At 52.7% G+C, this 18,770-nt stretch overlaps 1 protein-coding gene across 1 annotated transcript; it reads right to left on the bottom strand.

Annotated features, from left to right (window-relative positions):
• Positions 1 to 559: 559 nt before the first annotated feature.
• CCDC61 (coiled-coil domain containing 61) lies at positions 560 to 18,605 on the bottom strand. The gene is made up of 14 exons (XM_080908602.1): positions 18,399 to 18,605; positions 12,604 to 12,762; positions 12,272 to 12,354; positions 9,831 to 9,988; positions 8,250 to 8,405; positions 3,351 to 3,558; positions 3,176 to 3,258; positions 2,614 to 2,780; positions 2,434 to 2,509; positions 1,854 to 1,999; positions 1,693 to 1,771; positions 1,457 to 1,517; positions 869 to 941; positions 560 to 731 (listed from the first exon to the last, which is right to left on the bottom strand). Exons 2-14 carry the CDS (start codon positions 12,749 to 12,751, stop codon positions 634 to 636), a joined length of 1,536 nt encoding a protein of 511 aa, XP_080764728.1. The 5' UTR covers positions 12,752 to 12,762; positions 18,399 to 18,605; the 3' UTR covers positions 560 to 633.
• Positions 18,606 to 18,770: the final 165 nt, after the last annotated feature.

Genomic DNA, 18,770 nt, shown 5'->3' with positions numbered 1-18,770 from the left:
CCCCTGACGTCCCTCCTGCCACCTGCTCCTTCCCAGTGACCCCAATAAAGACGAAGCACCAACCATGTTCCAGTGAAGCCACATGACCCCTTCACGATCTCTCCACACATCTCTGGCCACTCCTCATACCCACAATACTCCATTTCGCGGTGTGGAAAACCCGACAGCTCAGTGCTGAGCCAAGACCCCAGAATCAACAAGGCAACTTAGAACCTAGACGTCTCAGGTGAGAGCCCAGGAGTCAGTGCCAGGCAGGTCCCAATGTCACCCACAGCTGCTCAAAAGAACCAGATAATGTGGATCATGCTGCAAGACCCCACTCCCCTGCCGTACAGCCAGGCACATCTAACTGAGCTGGACTCCTCTGGAGACACACAGCTCACGACTGCTCCCCTGCCTCCAGCTCACAGGTAGCACCGTGAACCCCATCCTCACTTCTGCCCACTCCAGGCCTACCCTTGAATCATAGGCTGGGGGTCCCAAGAACAACCATATTTATTTACAAAATACACACACCCTCTTCTCCTGGAATGCATTACTGGGAGAGGGGAGAGTCGGGGCCTCACACACCCGAGACTCCAGGAGAACCTGGAGATGTGGAACACGGGCAATCAGGGCGCCACCTGTCCAGGGTCATGACCGCGTGTCCAGCCGGTTCATGTATTCCTGCAGAGCCTTCAGGCGGGCGTCTATCTCAGCCATGTCCGCTCCCTGGTAGTCGGAGCTGTACTCTGTGAAAACAGAGGCGGGGTGGACACCATGAAGGGCCCAGTGCAGCAAGGACCACTAAACGGCTTTGTTATCATCCCAAAGGGTTCTGGGGTGAAGGAGGGGCAGGAGGGACAAATATGGGACACCCTGGGCTCACCTTTGATGGGGACCCAGCCCCCAGAACTGGCCAAATGTCTCTGGTGACTGTTTCGTTCTCGAGTGGAAGATTTCTGGTGACAAGAGAGGCAGGAAAGGGGTCAGACAACCCCTTCTACTCCTGTCCCCCAAGTCCCAGGGGGAATCTACAGGTCGCCACTGTATCAAGAGCCTCCTTCTAACACCAGAGCCAGACAAGGGATGAACTCTCATGTAGCCCAGGTGGGCCACACACTCACTCTGTAGCCAAGGCTGACTTTAAGCTTTGAATCCTCCTGCCTCTACCTCCCAGGTGCTCTGACAAGCCTGGCAATGCCACTATACCCACTTTATATGGAACCCAGGCCTTTAGCTAGAGGGACAGTCTACCACCTGAGCTACAGCCTCAGTCCAAAACTTAAAGCAACATACTGTGGCTACTAAAATTCTGCCTATCAGGCCCAGGGCCCCCAAACACCCCTTCAAGGGTCGTTCTAGAGTCCCCTCTACAAGCTGGTATTCCCAGGATAATCACTGGACATAGATGGCGTTTGGTCTTCTGTGGTTTAGTACTACTCTACCTATCCCCCAGCCTGGGAATGTGCCTCACCGTCTTGGGCCCACTCCAGGGTGTGGGGCTAGGTGGTTTCCCTCGGCCACGGCAACGACGACTGGAAAAGAGAGAGAGAGCAGTCAAGGACTTCAGAGTATTTTTGGTACCTTTCTCCTGACCCACTTCGTGGTTTTAAGACCTCCAACCTCCATCACCTACTTTCCCTGAAAAAGATTGCTCCACTCTCCCCAGGCACCCTTCCCAAAGTGCCCTTCCCCCAGTCCAAACCTTACCTTCTGGAAACTGACTGGGAAAAATCCTCCAGCTCGCTGCAGGAGCTGACTGAGGAGCAGCGGCTGCGGAAACTGTCCACTAGGGGGAGAAGAAGGGCGTGAGGACCAGGGGCCACATGGCCCGCCTACCGCCCACAGCCACACCTCTCCTAGCTGGATACCGGAGGAGCTGCGGTTCCGGGAGCGGTTAGCTGCATCCCCTCGGCCGGACACAGCAGTAGCGGGCCGAGTCTTGTGAGACCATGAGACGGACGGACCGTCCCCGCTTCCTCCACTGCCCATTCGGTTCCGCTGCTGCTGCTGCTGCCTAGAAAACCAGAGACTAGGAATGTGCACTAACTACTTCGGGGACTGGAACCAGCCACAGCCAGAGTCGGTGGCGGGGGTCACTTGGGACGTTGATGTATGAGGGTGGGGAAAATGAGCAGGACACATGAGGGGTTAAGAGAGCAAAAAGGGCGAGGAGGGGGCGAAGACGCGAGAGAGGGCTGAATCGGGGTGTAGGGGTAACAGGGACAAAGAAAGAAAGCGGGGCCAAGGGAGGAGATGGGAGCAGAGGAAAGCAGTTAGGAGACCCGAGAGGTTAGCTCGATACGGAAAATGGAGGAGAGGAGGTGGAGCGGGGAGAGAAGTGGGAGCCCGGAGGAGACAAGGCTTAGCTACAGGCTGGTGAGAGGTGGGAAGAGGTGGAGCGGTAAGGACCGAGCACCGAACAGAGACGGGAAAGTGGCGCTGACTTACTTCATCCTAATCTCTCTCTGCTTCTTCTCCTTGGCCTTCACAAAGGCTGTGGGGTCAAAACGGGGCGCACGACTACCTAGACAGCATAGAGAGGAGGCTGGCTTGCTTAGGGCCGGCACCTGTCGTCCCTAGTCCATTCCGCCTCCCCTATCCCCATAGCAAGGCGGGATGGTCGCTGACCTGTGGGTGAGGGTGAGGGGTGTGGCGGCCGGCCGCGACCCCGGGCCCCACGGCAGCTCTCCCGCGACGAGGAGCGAGTGACCGCGCGACCGCGAGACGTGGAGCGCTCCCGAGACGATGAAACTCGATCCTCCCTGGTTGCAGCCGGAGCCGGCAAGGGGCGTCTCCTGGGAGAGCGGAGTCCACCGTCAGCTTCCCATCCACTAGCTCACCCCCACTCTGGTGTCACACGCACCTCCTCTGTACCCTGAGGCCCACATTCTACCTCCCCAAACATTACCACCCGGCTCACAGATACCCTTCTGTACCCCATCTTCTCCAAGTCCTTTTCCAGGACTTGCTACCTCCCTACATCCTAACACCTTCGCCAGACCCTTCTTTCCAAGGTCTTCCTTCTCTCACAGCTCCCTGATTCTTATCCCCTGAGATAAGCCCTACACCCTACTACAGTCCAGACCAGCCTCCAGGTCCTACCCAATTCCCACAGGCCCGGACCACCTCTAAAAGCCATCCTCACTCCACCCCTCCTTTAGCCCCACCTCCCCTAGGCCACGCCTCTCACCCCCTTCGGTACAAGGCCAGCTCGCTGTTCAGTGTCTTGAGCCTTGCACGTAGACTGCGCTCTGATGCCTTCGCCTCCTCAAGCTGGGGGGGGGGGGGGCAGAGACCGCCACCGCTGAGGTCCAGCGCTAGCTGAGGTCCAGCGCGGCGACCCCTCCCTTCATCCGCCCCCTTACCTCCTTAGCCAGTCGGCGACAATCCTGGCTGCGGCGGCCACCAGCCCGACCGAGGCCACGCTCCTGCCGCAACTCCAGCTCTAGGCCCCTCACCAGCCCGCGCAGCGACTCAGCCTCCTGGCGAGCTGCTCGCCCCGCCAGAGCCTCCTCTCGGGAACGGCCCAGCTGCGCCTCCAGCTCCCGCTTCTCGGACGCCAAACGGGTCACCCTGCGAGGGGGAGGGGAAGAGACTGAGCACTCTGTGAGCCCCTACCCGCTGCTCTACAGATGACAGTCCCCAAGCACCCCCAGGAAGGAAGAATGCAGTCCCCGGGTAGGAGTCTGTTCCTGTCAACTCCCTCCGAAGCAAGAAGGATTGCTGAAGCCACTTTCACCCATCCCCATACAGGCATATCTACCCTAGTGACATGGTGACCTGGCTAAAAGGTGCCTACCCAAATGACCTGATTCCCACCTCCAAGCCTTTCTATTTTCCAGCCAGAACCAACTGATGGGATCGCTACCCTGCTCAAAAACCCTAAAGAAAAACGCCACACACAACCTTCCCTGCGGCTTATAAATAGCAAGAAGCAAAGGTAACCAAGGCTCCGCGGACAGAACTGGTTGGATTTCCCCGTATATCCACTGTGAAGTGCCTCCGTAAAAGGGAAGGAGAGTTGGTTTCCACTATTTCACACAGAGCAGAATGTAGACGTCAAGTCCTCTTCGGTAAAAAGAAACGGGAGGGGCTAAAAACGATCTGAGTTTGCTGGTATCTTTTAAAACATAAAGGAAAACCTTTCAAATACAGAAGGAGCTGCCTATGGGAGGGAAGGTGGATAAACTGGGCCTCTCTGGATACACCCCTTTCCGGCTATGACTCTGGAACTACGGAAATACTTCATGTAGGCTCTGGCTACATTACCCAAGCTGATCTTGAATTTCTGAGTTCGAGCAATCCTCCTGCATCAGGAACTATGACCAGGGTGGGGGGGTGGGGGGGAGACAATCAGCAGGCTCCAAGGAACAAATGTACATCAAAGGAAGAACAACACTGAAAATTATGTGATGTGACTAGAATACAGGGTTTTAGCAAGTGGGATACACAGATTCGGGGCAAGAGGCTGCAAAGAAACCTAACCTTTACCCAAAGTCCCATTAGTGATTGCATTGGTATTGTTCAGGATAAAAGAAAAAAATGTCACTGAGGCTGGAGAGATGGCCCAACAGTTAACAGCTTTATGTGCTCTTTCAGGGGACCCGGGTTCAATTCTGAGCACCCTCATGGCAGCTCACAACGGTCCTGTAACTCCAGTCCCAGGGGACCTGACACCATCACACGGACAGGCATGCAAGCAGAGCACCAATGCACATAAGATACAAATAATCGTTTTAAAAATTACTACTTTCCTTGAAAACTATGATTTTTTTTCTGCATTGGAAAGAAAACTGAGTGTAAAATCAAGGACAAAGTAAGAACAGACAGTATATTTACTAAAACTGTGCTTGTCTTCTGGCTCTTTCTACTAAAAGTAATTCTAAATGCAACAAAAAATCATGCTAACGTCACCTCCTGATAAAATAAATAAAACATATTGAAAAAATAGTGGTAGACCACTCACCTACTAACCCCCAGTAAGGGGCTGGGGGTATGGTTCAGTGGTAGAGCCCCTGCCTAGAATCCCCAGTGAGGGGCTGGGGGCGTGGCTCAGTGCTAGAGCCCCTGCCTAGAATCCCCCAGTGAGGGGTTGAGGGCATGGCTCAGTGGTAGAGCCCCTGCCTAGAATCCCCCAGTGAGGGGCTGGGGGCGTGGCTCAGTGGTAGAGCCCCTGCCTAGATCCCCCAGTGAGGGTTGGGGGCGTGGCTCAGTGGTAGAGCCCCTGCCTAGATCCCCCAGTGTGGGTATAGATCAGGGGTAGAACACTTGCCTAGCATGCAAAATGTCTGGGTCCTATGACTGGGACTTAAAAAGCAAAAGAAAAGATTCCTGGGGCCCTTCCTAAAGGACACAGAACCCAACATGGACAGGTCCACCTGGCCAAAGACAACACCAACATGCAATCAAAATCCACTGCAATGAATGTCACATCTATGAGCGAAATACTGCCTCCCCCAAGCCCTACAACACAGCCAAAGGCATCCATGGCCTTTTCCTGGAACCTGTGAACATTTCACTATTTGGAATAAGTGACTTTTATAGATCTGATGTGAACAGTGAGATGAAAGGACTCTCCTAATTATCAGAGCAGATCACAATCTGAGACTAGATACAGAAGAGGGGAAGGGAATATGACCACAGAGGCTCAGACCGAGCGCTAGGACATAAACCAAGAACAGCTGCAGCTCCCCGGTGTTGGAGCAGCAGGAAAGGGATTCTCCCAGGGGCCTATTGGAGGATGGCCCGACTGACAGACACCTGCACTGCAGCCCAGTGAACATTTCAGAAACTGGCCTCCAGAGGGAGACAGAACACACTTGCAGTGGTTTTTCATTTGGTTTTATTTTTATTGCATTTATTTATTTTATTTGTGTGTATGCATAAGATACACCCGCGTGTATAGCAGTCATGTGGAACAGAGAGCAACGAGTGGAAATTGTTTCTCCCTCCTACGTGTGGGTCCCAGAGACGGAATCAAAGCAGCAGGCTTGGTGGCGAGCACCTTTACAGAGAAGCCATCTCACCGACCCAGTCTCGACATTTTGTTTGTGTTTTCATTGTTATTATTTGCTTGGGGGGTTGTTTTGTTGTTATTGTTGTTTTGTTTTTCAAGATAGGATTTCCTCTGGGTGGCCCTAGCTGTCCTGAAACTCTCTCTGTAGACCAGGCCGGCCTAGAACTCACAGAGAAGCATCACCTACTTCTGCATCCACAGGACTAGAATTAAAGTTGTGTGCCACCGTGCCCAGCAACCTACTCCAATGTTTTAAGCTACCTGTCTGTGGAGAATGGGATTCAACTCTATGCTCTGCCAGAAATGAGCAAAAAGTCTCAGCACTGATCACTCCTGGGAAAACAATCCTCTTTACTCCAGCCCACAAAAGCTCAAAGAATTATGGACTTAGGTCATCCACTAATAAGACATCAGTCTAACCAACGGTCTCAAGAACTGATAAAATGTGGTGGCAGGCACTTTTCATCACAGCTCTTGGGAAGCAGACACGGGGGTGGGGGTCTCTGAGTTCAAGGCCAGCCTGGTTTACAGAGCAAGTTCCAGACTAGCCAGGGCTACACGGAGATACTGTCTCATACAAGGATGGGTGGAGGGAAACAAGAGCAAAACATGGTGGACACCTATGATCTCAGTACTTGGGAAGAAGAGTCAGGGATAGCCTTGCCTCACTAGTAAACACATAAATACGGTTTTGTTTTGTTTTTAAAGTAGTATGTGTACACACACACACACACACACACGTGCACACTCACTGAGCACTCGTTGCGCAAGGCACACCAGTAATCCCCACTCTCCATCATGCCCTTCCTACCACCAGCCTCTGTCGAGTGGCACTTGTCAGCGTGGCCCTTCTACCTTCTGTCTGAGTCACCACCCGAGGGGGCAGCTTTCTCCTGAGGAGTTCCTTGTGGGGGGGTAGCAACACATGTACTCAGAGCAGAGGGAGGAGGGCCAACAGATCAAGGAGCCGGGTCTGTGTAGCAGGCCCGGCAAAGTCAGACGGGATGGGGGGAGGGGGCACCACCAGCTCAGACTTCAAGGTGCCCTCACCTACTGTGGACCAATAGAGATCCAACTTTGTGGCCAGTTTGGGAGGTGCACACAGGCATGGCCTGGATGGAGGATGAGGTTCCCAGCCTCCCCCTGTCCTTCCACCACCTCTGATCAGCAGCATCCAGGGGCCGGCCTGCCAGAAGGCCATTCCTCTCTGGCAGCATTTGTCACTCAGTCTGACTGGAGCCTGGTGATGGAGCAATGTCTGCTCACAGGGCTGCTGTGAGGGTAATACCTTCTGAATGCCGTGGATCCACACATTGCACAAACCCTCACAGACACATACATACTAAAATCTTACAAAGAATAAGATGGGGACTGAGACGTGACTGGGTTGGCTAACATGCATGATGCTCTGGGTTCAATCCCCAGTACTACAGAAACCAGGCTGATCATGAGTTCAAAGTCATTCTTGACTACACAGAGCCTGAGGCCAGTCTCCAATACCTAAGACCTGTCTCAAAAGAAAGAGGGTGGTCAGCAAGATGGCTCAGTGTGCTTGTCGATCCATGCTACATGCCTGCCAACCTGAATTTGACCCCTGGAAGCCATGTAAACATAGAAGGAGAAAACCGACTCCACACACATGCCATGGTACCTACCCAAAACATACACACACTCGTCATGCACATGATACAATGAAAATACTTAATTGTCTAAATGTCATTAAAACTGGCCATTTCCAGGTGAAGACCAAGCTCTTGCCTATAGCTGACAGTGAGTATCCCAGAAGCCCGCGGGTCTCTTCCTGTTCCTGCCACAGTCCCGCCTGCCTCGAGGACTCTGCATATGCTGCTGGCACTCTTCCTAACTCCTTCACCTAACCCACCTCAAGACCTAACAGGCAGAGAGCCAGCCAACACCAAGAGGTCAGGGTGAAGGCTTTTCAGCCCACCCTTGCAGCCCGCCTTACATCACCTCTGCTGATGATGCTTCTGCTTCCGTACCTCTTTCTGGGACCCCCTCCCATCCACCCATATGCTGAACCTTCACCTGTGCATCTCCCACACTGGCAGAGACGCCCAGAAAGACAGAGCCAGGGCTGTTAATCACTGCTGAATCCCCAGCACCCAACAAAAGGCAGAGAGAAGCAGAGCTCAGAAGGAAGAGGGCCAGTGTTCCCAAGGAAATAGTTGGCAGGCAGTGCCTGTCCCATCCACCACATCCCAATCCACCACACACCGCCCAGACTCACTGCTCCCTCAGATGCCAGATCTCTGTCTCCCGAGCATCCTGGCCGCCATTCAGCCCTCGAAGGTGACCCAACTCCTCCTTCAGTGAGCGGATGATGCCCTGCAGGACCACGGGATCAGGCTTGCCCTGGTACGGGAGGGGCAGCGGGTAGTGAATCCTGAGAGAGGGGATCAGAACCGTGGCATCTCAGAGGCCAAGATCCACCTACCCGAGAGCACAGAGCTGTGAGCCAAAGAACACAAGCACTTGCAGTCCCCAAGAGCATGTATTCTCGGTGTTTTGTTTTTAAAGTCTTGTTTGTTTGGGTTCTTGAGGCAGGGGCTCTCTCTGTGTAGCCCTGGCTGTCCTGGAACTCTCTACATAGACCAGGCTGGCCTGAAACTTAAGAGCTCAGCCTGCCTCTGCCTCCTGAGTGCTGGGAAAGCGGTTGGTTCTAGGTTCTCTGTCCCACACACCATTGTGCCAGCCATTCAAGCTCTCCTGCCTCTGAGCTTCTGCCTCCAGGGTTCTGAGGACACCTGGCTGGACAGTGCTGTCTGACTGTCCTGTCATGTCTGCAGGAGAGGCACTGTCACATGAGCTCTACAGGAAGAGCTATCTTCAAGCACAACCCAACCCAGCCTCCCCCAGGAAGACACTAGCCGGCCGGAGCAATGGCAGGACACCTTCAGGTGGGGCGGACCCGATATAACTGTCTGCTTCCCAGTCACTAGCCCAGGCACAGGACAGACAGACGCTGTTGCCCAGCTACTCAACAGCCGGTCCTAGCTACATGTGCTTGCTCCAGCCTGTAATCCCAGCCCTCAAGAGGCTGAGGCAGGAGGACTGTCATTGGTTTGAGGCCAGGATGAGCTTCATAGCAAGACTCTCTTTAAAAAATAAAGGTAGGGGCACAGAATGACTGGAGAGATAGCTCAGTGTTTAAAACCCTTGCTGTTCTTGTAGGAACCCAAGTTCCATTTCCCACACCCACAACCTAACTCCAGTCCCAGAGGATCTAACGATCCCTTCTGGCCTCTGCAGGCACTACAAGACATATGTATATAGACATATGTACAGGCAAAACATCTATACACATAAAATAAGAAACATTTAAAACGTTTTAAAGGGAAGAGGCTGAGAGATGGCTCAGGAGTCAGAAGCACTGGCTGCTCTTCCAGAGGCCTGGGTTCAGTTCCCAGTACATGACCACTTCTAGACCAACTATGAACAATCTGCTGAGGGCTTATACAGCCCTGTCCCTTCTTCAAATACACAAAGAACAAAACGAAAAAATCTCACATCCCTAGCAGGAATCTGAGCTGCAATCTGGATGTCCAGCTGTGTGATAATGATTAGGTTTAAAGCATTTAAGGATGTAGCTCTGGGCAGAGCACTTGCCTACCATGGGCAAGGCTCTGGTTCATCTGCAGAGAGTTAGGAAACAGGTCCTGACCATTCTGTCACCTGCAGCCAGTCACAACAGTAAAATGACCCAAACCCCAGACTCTGGGGTGAAGTCAAATCACCCCCAGACACCTGACGCTGGGGCTCCTCCCACCCCTACCGCCAGCCAGAGCACTGAGCCAGTCCCCGTGCCTACCTGTCAAACTCCACGGAATAGATGAGGATGAGGTAGCGTTTGGAGTTGAGCTGGGCTGACCTGGGGGCCAAAGCACCCGGGCGGCCCCCCAGCTTGCGGCTGCGCAGAGACTCCAGGTCTGTGTAGGTGAGCAGGTCCAGGGTGACAGACTCGCTGCTCTGTGGGAGAGGAGGAGGAGGGGAGATGCCAAGGACATTCACAGCCACCCTTCCAGAAACTGTCAGGTCACAGGGTGGTGGGCACGACACTGAGCCATGACAGGCACAAAGTCATGCCTGGAGGAGTACACTGGAGAGAACCAAAGCTCCTCACACTTGCGGGTCTGTAGAGCTATCAGACACCTGCAGGTCACAAAGCCACGCTATCTTCACAAGAGAAACACACATGCCCTTCCTGCTGTACACAGCCACACTAAGGAGGCCAAAGTTCTGGTGAGTACTGACCCCTCAGATTCAGCCAAAGCCTGGGTGTGGATGCCCATGCCTGTCTTCTTAGCACTGGAGGAGTGGAGATGTGAGGATCAGGGGATCAAGGTCATCCTCAGCCAAATAGCACATTTAAAGTCAGCCTGGTCTACAGGAGATGAACGAAAACAAAGGGAAAGAAAAGACGAGAGAGAAAGAAGAGGAAGGGGAAATAGAGAAGAGGGGGTCAGGAAGAAAGGAATCAAGCCAGTGATAGCAAAGGAAGAAACGGGCCAATATTCCAGTTTTCTGAGTAACTCATGCACTGTGACTCCCCACACGGACAGAGCCCAGCATCACAGAGTAGTGCAGATCACACAACCATGCAGAGTGCAAGATCCATTGGTGGGTTCTGTGTGGCTTGGGGTTGAGGTATTTTCTAGTTTTGGAAAGATGGGATCACATGTAACTCAGGCTGGCCTTGAACTCACTTTGTGGCTAAGGATGGCCTTCTGATCCTCCTGCCTCTACCTCCCCTGTGCTGAGATGACAGGCATCCAATAGGAGCCATCTGATGAGGTGGTCGATGCCATACCCGTGCACGTTAGTGTTGGTGCAGATGTGCACTCCACTATCTGAAAAGTGCTGCAAGTCAGGAGACTGGAGATGGCGGCTCACGGTTCTGTGTGCTTCCCATCGGCAGTTCACTGCCTGCTATTCGGACCACTGTAAGCCACCCTGTGTGGATGCTGGGGACCAACCTGTGCCCTCTGCAAGAGCAGGACAGTCTCTTAACCACTGAGCCACTTCTCCAAAATACTGGGGCTGGGGCTCACCCAGTATGCACAAAGCCCTGGGTCCCAGCCCAGCACCACATACATAAGGCTACAAAATGCTGCCCTGACCTCTAGTCTAGGTACTAGAAAACAGAAGCAAGAAGATGAGGGATTCAGGGTCATCCCTGGCTACAGGGTAAGCTCAAGGGGTTCTAGGGCAGCCTGGACTACAGGGTATGAGACAATGTCTCAAAAAAAAAGTTCGGAATTCTTTAAAAAAAAAATAAAAGGTATGAACTCCATGAAAATGTACACCTGCAGAAACAAACTACTTCTAATGTAAACCTTATTGCGTATCTTATTTAGCATTATTAGTGTGTGTGTTGTGCATGCATACATGAAGTGTATGCTTGGCACTCTTGTGGCACATGTAGAAGTCAGAGGACTGTTCTGTACCTCCAGCAGGTGGGACCTGGGGACAGAACTCAGGTCGCCAGGCTGGCCACACACCTTTGTACCTGCTAGGCTAGGCCAGCTCGCAGCCTTCACCAATATGTCAACGAGAACATTACCACTGGAGCGGCTCCTCCTCTCTTCTTTACACTTCCCGGACCTGAATCTATTTTTCTTGACTCTTTTGTTTAAGATTTACTTTACTTTTAATTCTGGGAGGGGGCTGGCGGGTACGTATGTGTGAGCACAAGTGCCCTCAGAGGTCACACAGGGTCGTAAGAACCACTGGGGAGGAAGCTGGAGGCAGCTGGGAGCGTGAGGTGCATGCTGGGAACTGAACCTGAGTCCTCTGGAAGAGCAGCGAGTTCTCTTGACTACCATCTCCGCAGCCCCCTCAACACTGCTGGATTTACCATCTGAGACAGGGTCTCCTGCACTCCAGGCTGGCCTCGACTCGATCTCACGATGTAGGCAAGGGAAACCTCGGACCTCTCATCCTCTAACCATCACCACTTAAATCCTGGGATTACAGGCAGACACCACCATAGCAGGTCATGAGGTGCTGGTGATCCAACCAGAGGCTTTAGCGTGCTTACTAAGCAAGCACTCTACCATGGAGCCACACCCCCAGCAATACAATGTTTTGTTGTTGCTTGTTCGTTTGTTGGTGAGAGTAACTGTCACCAACCAGCATGTCAAAAGGAGCACTGAAGACCAAGCCCCCTGCGTACATCGGGGAACCATCCACAGCCTCACAGCCCAAATTCTGGGTAACAGAAACCTCCCTGTCCCTAAAGCTGGTACTTACCTGGGTGAGGGCCGACTCCAGCATATTACAGAAGATGCTGAACTGTTTAAAGTTCCCCGTCTTATGAGTCAAGTCTTCAATGACTGAGTGGAAAGAAAAGTTCCTCCTGAGGTCTGACCACTCGCCCAGCCCAAAGGCAACACGCTCAAGTTCTCCAGCTCTGCCCACCCCTTATTGCCTTCGGCCAGATCAATGGGACTCACACTCTGGCCCCACCTTAAAGAGCTTCAGAAGAGACAAGGGCACAACTCGGCTCAGCCTCAGCTCTGGGAGGAAGCCGACCACGGGGGGGGGGGGGGGGGACGAGAGCCCACCCCAGCAGGCACACTCACAGTTGGCATCAAACTCTCCACGCCACTGGTCAGCTGTCATCCGGTCCTCCACCTCCAGCTCCAGCACCTGCCCAGAAACCACCACCCGCACGGCATGCTCCACACCCCGGAAGATGTAGTCCACCTGCAGGCCAGCTGGCTGGTCCATGGCTAGGGCCCCTGAAAATGGGGACAAGACAGAGACCTAGAGGCACGCCTGATGTCTACAGAGGCCAAAAGACAGTGTTGCCTCTGGAACTGGAGTTACAGACAGCTGTGAGCTGCCATGTGGGTGCTGGGAACCGAACCTGGTCCTCCAACACTCTTAACCACCTTGGTCTTTCAAGTCTGGGTTTCTCTCTGGCTCGGAATTTAGGGTTCTTCTCTCTCCGCCTCCCAAGTGCTGGGACGGCCACACCCAGCACAGTTCTTTGTGCTTTATATGCTGTCGTCCAGTTTAACCCTCGTGGACGGCTCTGTTCGGAAGGCATCATTTGAAAAGGAATGAGGTGCAGAGCAGTGACCTCATCTCCTGGGATGAGCAGTGGATCTGGAGCTGACGCCGCGCTGCACGGAGGGGCACACCAGCGGGGCACACCAGCGGGGCACACCAGCGGGGCACACCAGCCATCCCAGCACTCAGACAAGAGGCTGAGAGAAAATGCTGCCAATAGTGTGAGGCCAGCCTGGGTTGCATACCAAGATCCCAAGGCAGAAACCCTTTCCCCAAAACAAAGCACAGCAAAAACACAAAGCTCCAGCTTTGGGCTTTCAGTGGTAGTGGTGGTGGTGGCTCTGGCTTCACTATTATGGTTTGGTTCGGTTGGGTTGGGTTGGGTTTTGGAACATGTTTGGAGAAAACACACGCAGTGTGTTGGCTCGGGACTCTGGTTTCTGGAACATTTTTCGGTGGGGGCTTCATAAAATCTGGAAAGCCCTAGCAATTAAGCTTCCACCTTCTAGGAGTTCTGAAGCCTGGAGTGTTAATCTCTGGCCCACAGAGCAGTCAGCTGCAGCATCTGCCACCACAGCACAGGGCGGCCCCCACAGGGGTTTACTAGTGCATCAGAGAAACTCCTGGGAGCTGTACTGGAGGTTCCACCTCCCCTGTCCCCATTGTCAAACTAACCTTGTCCCCCACCCTGCATCACCTGAGTCACACAGCCCCACCCAGCATCCTGTGTCCGCCCCCACAACCTAGATCGCAGACATTCACCCTCTGAATAACAGGCCTAAAATCCACTCTCCCCAATGCACACCTATACTCCCTCCCATTGCCTCTTGGAGGCTTGGAAGGTGTCTTTTAGCTATTGCCAGGCAAGAACTCCAGGAACCAGGCGTACACTCTCAGGACCCCTCTCCTGGCAGACCCCCACTTCCTGCCCCTCGTGCTGCAGTGCATGGTGGAAGCCGACCTCTCCCTCTACACTGATCCCTATTCTATTCTCCCCACTTGAGGCATAGAGGAACCAGCACACTGCTTCTCCCTACACACCCCCACCTCCACATTCTCCTGCAGCCCCGCCCCCTGAATTTTCAGCCCTAATTGTCATGCCCCCCCTTTTATTCTGCTTCAGTTCCGCCCACTCATTCAAAGTTCTAGCCCACGCACACCCCACTTTCTGCTCGTGTTCCATTTTCCCATATTTACCTGAATTCTACCCAAACTGTACCTAACTGTACCCTCCCTTGACCCACAGGCACGCACACTGCCCACCTCTCTTCCCCTGGGCAGCTCTCCCCACCTTTGGGACTCTCCAGGCCCAGGCCCTCTCCCTCCCTTGAGACTCTCTCCCTCTACCTTCTCACACCATCCTTGCCAAAGGACCTGAAGTTCATCCTGGGAAGTTCACCCTCCTGGTCACTGACTTCCAGCCTGCCCCAATCTCTCCTGGCTCCTCTTCTAATTCCCTCTGACCAGCACCCCAATGAGGGGGCTCCACCCTTGCCAGCCCTTGACATCACATCTCAACACTACAAGCACCTGAGACACCCCTTGACCCACTTCTGCCATGGCATCTTGGGGTTGTGCTCACAGGAGCTAACAGTCTCCCAGCCTCCAGCCCTCTCCTCACCCCGCCCTTCACTAAGGGAATCTCAGTCTCTTTCCCAGGGCTACAGGTCACTGCCCTGGCTCATCCTCCCAAACTGTGCTCCAAATTTTCAGTAGGAAAAAGAAACCGCCACACTGCTCCACTACACCCCACCATCACCATGGGCAAACTACTGTCCCCAGCTAGGCTATTTGCCCACAAACCACTTCATACCCCCACCAATCTCTAACCTTACTGGGTTCTCACAGGAATGTCACACGCTGTGCCACATAGCCTGACCTTCACCCCACTCCGAGTTGGCCTCCCCAACCCTGGATGAATATGGGCTAGCCTGAGCTCTCTCCATCTTCACCCTGTTCTTCCCCAACACACACTGAAGCCTTCCACTGACCCCCAGGAGTCGTAACAACAAAAGTGCTTTAGGCCACTGAACACGGTTTCTCTGCCTTCTGCTAAAACCAAGTGTAGGACACCCCACAATCTAGACCACCACAGTGTACCCTGCAGCTTCCCAGCACACCCAGGGTGTCCCCAAAACACACCAACTCAATGTCTCATCCTAATTCTATTACTCTGGTAGGCATTACAATCACACACACACACACACACACACACACACACACACACACACACACACACCCCATTATACAGACCATGAAACTGAGGCTCCTACAGTTAGGAGCAACAGCCATCTTCCCTCCCAAGGTTCTTCCAGCACTGACTCACAGTCTTTGACTCAAGCACGGCTTGCACCTTACAATCCAGCTGCGGGCTGGGAACTCACAGCTCAGATCAGAGCTCCTTACCCCAGCACACCATGGGTAAGGTCCTGGCCATTTGTGGTAAAGTGAAGTGAAGACAAAGCCAGGCCTGGGCCAACGGCCTGTTAGCTACAAAAGCCTAAGACCATCGTGGGCAACGTGAGGTCAAGGCCACTCTCGGTAACTTAGTGAGACCCAGTCTCAAAAAAGGAGGGTTATAGATGTAGCTTAGTAGTAGGGGGCCTACCTAGCATGTGTGAGGCCCTGGGTTAAATACCAGTTACTGGGGGGGAGGGGGGAATAAAAAATAAATTAAATATATACACACATATATGGGACGTGAGCACTGACCTTGTCAGCTGTCACGAGGACTGAGTTAGTCAATGCATAAGGTGCCTGGCACTTGCCCTTACCACCCACTCTGAGCTGACAGCCCAGAGGCCACAAACTTCATCCCCAAAGCCTGCAAGCATGGCTCAGAAAGACTGTAAGAGACAGGACCATTGCTCAGTCATACAGCTCCTCACGTCTTGTACAAATAAATAAAAACTAACTGTTCTAACTGTTGTTCTCCCCAGCTCTTCGGTACCTTGGGCTGGCACGGATCTGCGTGCCAACCTGTGGGGAAATGCCGAGGATCATGTCTCGGCACTAGGAAGACGTGCAAGGTCATTCCTGACACACTGACTCCATTTCCAGGAAGGAGCCCCTCCCAGCTCACTATTCCACCCTCCACCATGGGGAGACCCGAGGAAGGGGAAAAACTACTTCTACACCTATGTGTTCTGCAGGAGCCCAACACTAATAGACAGATCTGAGAAACCCCAAGGATAAAACAAAGGGTGTGGTGGCTCTGCAAGAGACAAAGTAAAGCCAGGTGACTAGACAGCAGCAAACAAGGCCTCATGAAGCCCCCATCTGAACTGAGACCCTTGGCAAAAGTGGGAGAGTCACTCAGACATCTGGGGGAAGTCAATCCAGGAAGAAGGGGAAACAGCAGTATGAAGCATGTATTGCATCATCCAAAAGACACCAAGACTGTCATGGTCCCAATAGTGCAAGCAACACATTTCCAAAGGTGTAGGATTGTGGAGAGGGAGAAAGGCCGAGCTCTGACTACCTGGAGATCCTGTGAGCAGGTGGGGTCTAGGGAAGAGCAGGTAGGATGCAGGAGAGGTAAACAGAGGAACATGTCATTTGACTTTTTGCTTGCTTGCAGAGGTCTCATGGAACCCAGGCTCGGTGTGAATTCCTGATCATTCCGCCTCCACCTCCCAAATTCTGGGATTACAGGTGCTCATCACCACACCTGGCTTTTCCCAGAGCTGGGGAGCAAACAGGCAAGCTAAGTGAGCACTGTCCAGCCGTGCAAGATCCCTTGACATCCATCCTCACCATAACTTGTGTGTATGTGTGTGCGTGTGTGTGCATTTTTTTAATGGGAGGATAAGGAAAGAGTGATGAAGAACCAACCCCTAAGTTACCTGAGAGGAAGGGCCTGCCAGGCTGAATGGGGACACCATTCAGAATCGTTTGGGCGCAACTGCCTATCATCTGGACTTCCAAACAGAGAAGAGCTGGCCTTTGTAAACAAGGGGGGTTCAGGGCAGAGATGGGAACTACAAAGAGGCATCTGGGAGTCACTGCAGGGTAAACGGGGTGAGGGAAGTGGCATAGAAAAGGTGATTCCACACGCACAGGAAATTTGGGCATGAAAGGGTTAAAGAATTCGCCCAAAACCATAATGATTTTAGTAGTGGGTCCCAGAGTCAGTGCCAGGGCTCAGACTTGGGTAAACAGATACCAGATCCCACACTCTCTTCTCTTGTTTTGTTTTGAGATGAGGTCTCCCTAGGCAAAGGGAGCCTCAAACTCATTCTGTAGCCCAGACGGACCTCACATTGTTAGTGCTTCTGCCTCAGCTCCCTAGTCCTGGGATTCCATGTCTGCACCACTGTCGAGTTTGCTATGATGTCTCAGGGTTCATTGAGAGGGTCTGTCCAGATGACTCAATGGGTAAAGCCTCCTGCTGTGCAAACCCAAAGAGCTGAGCTTGACCCTAGAACCCACAGAAAGATGGAAGGAGGGAACCGACTCCACAATGTCGTCCTCTGACCTCCACATTCATGTAGCTAGTCTGCGCTGCTCTGTGGGTACTTTTCCTCACTTTACCACCCAGTTTCACCCCCCATACTAGACAGGAGAGAAACAAGGATAGAGGGGAAAGACATAAATTCCTAAGTCTGATTTCTTTCCTTTTGTTTCTTCTTTGTGGCTACTAACAAACCACAACCAACCTCCCTAAATGACCAAATAACCCCCCCACACACACACACAGGCACACATGCTTCTTGGGGGCCCTAGCATTTAAATGCTATCTAAAAAGCTCCCAGAATTCCAAATGTCACATAATCAAAAAAGAATTATCAGTAGCTAGAAAAAAACATATTTCTGCTAGAGCAAGAGGCAAATCATACTAAGCTGTGGACAGTCCAAAACTGGTACACCTGGGATTAAAACAAAAACATATTCTTATAATATTTCTGTGACTTTTAAAGAAACCGCAATTCCAAAACTGTCATTACACCCGCTTCCTGTGATATGAATCCCCTCGCCATCACACACCTGCGTGAACACACAATAATTTCTATGCGTTCGAAGACAAAGTCAGACACTGTCTCAAAAACGAAACATAAAATCCATTCCTGAGGCCAGCAGTAGTGGTAGAACTATTGACTAACATACATAAGTTTGTTATCAAGCACTGCAAAGAAAGCGGGGAGAATTAAAACTGTTTTCCCTTAAAATAACCTGCTCAGAGCGTGCACAGTATACGCCTCTTGTCCACGGGATAGGCACACACCCTCAACCCTGGAGAGCTCCTGCCCTGTCTTCACCTGCCCCCATCCTCCAAACCAACTCAAGTTCAGAACTCGCTGCATCTCAGGAACCCCACCTCTCGCACCCCGTGGGGTTCAATAGATACAAAATAAAGCTCTACCTCACAAGCTCTAGTGCAGTATTCGGTAAGGGACCTCTAAGTTCTAACCGCGTATCTCGCGAGCGACAACATGGCGCATTAAAGACGCTGTGAAATCTCCAGCTTGCATAGGTTCTGGCGTCCACCTGCGTGAAAAAATCTGTGCTCCGGAGACTCCCCACTGCCCGCGCCTGGAGCCCGTGCCCGCACCCTCGTACTCGCTGTTCACCTCCACGGACTCCCTCTTCACGAGCGGTTCAACCGCCGAAGTTTCAGCTCCGCCCACATCCGGGTTTCTCACTTCTGATTGGTCTGGCCTTACGGACAGCCATCTTTCCATAAGTCAAAACCGACGCCCGTCACTCTGTCCCGCCCCCATAGGAGAACCCGCCT

This window comes from Micromys minutus (assembly GCF_963924665.1).
Source record: "Micromys minutus genome assembly, chromosome: 32".
NCBI classification, from domain to species: domain Eukaryota; kingdom Metazoa; phylum Chordata; class Mammalia; order Rodentia; family Muridae; genus Micromys; species Micromys minutus.
Note: the sequence above shows the minus strand (reverse complement) of the source record. Positions and strands in the feature narration are given on the sequence as shown.

Coding starts and splice junctions, on each gene's coding strand:
- CCDC61 (XM_080908602.1), bottom strand. CDS start 12,751: ATGGACCAGCCAGCTGGCCTGCAGGTGGACTACATCTTCCGGGGTGTG. Junction 8,406..9,830: donor TATTCCGTGGAGTTTGACAG/GTAGGCACGGGG, acceptor CCCCTCTCTCAG/GATTCACTACCCGCTGCCCC. Junction 732..868: donor GGGCTGGGTCCCCATCAAAG/GTGAGCCCAGGG, acceptor CTGTTTTCACAG/AGTACAGCTCCGACTACCAG.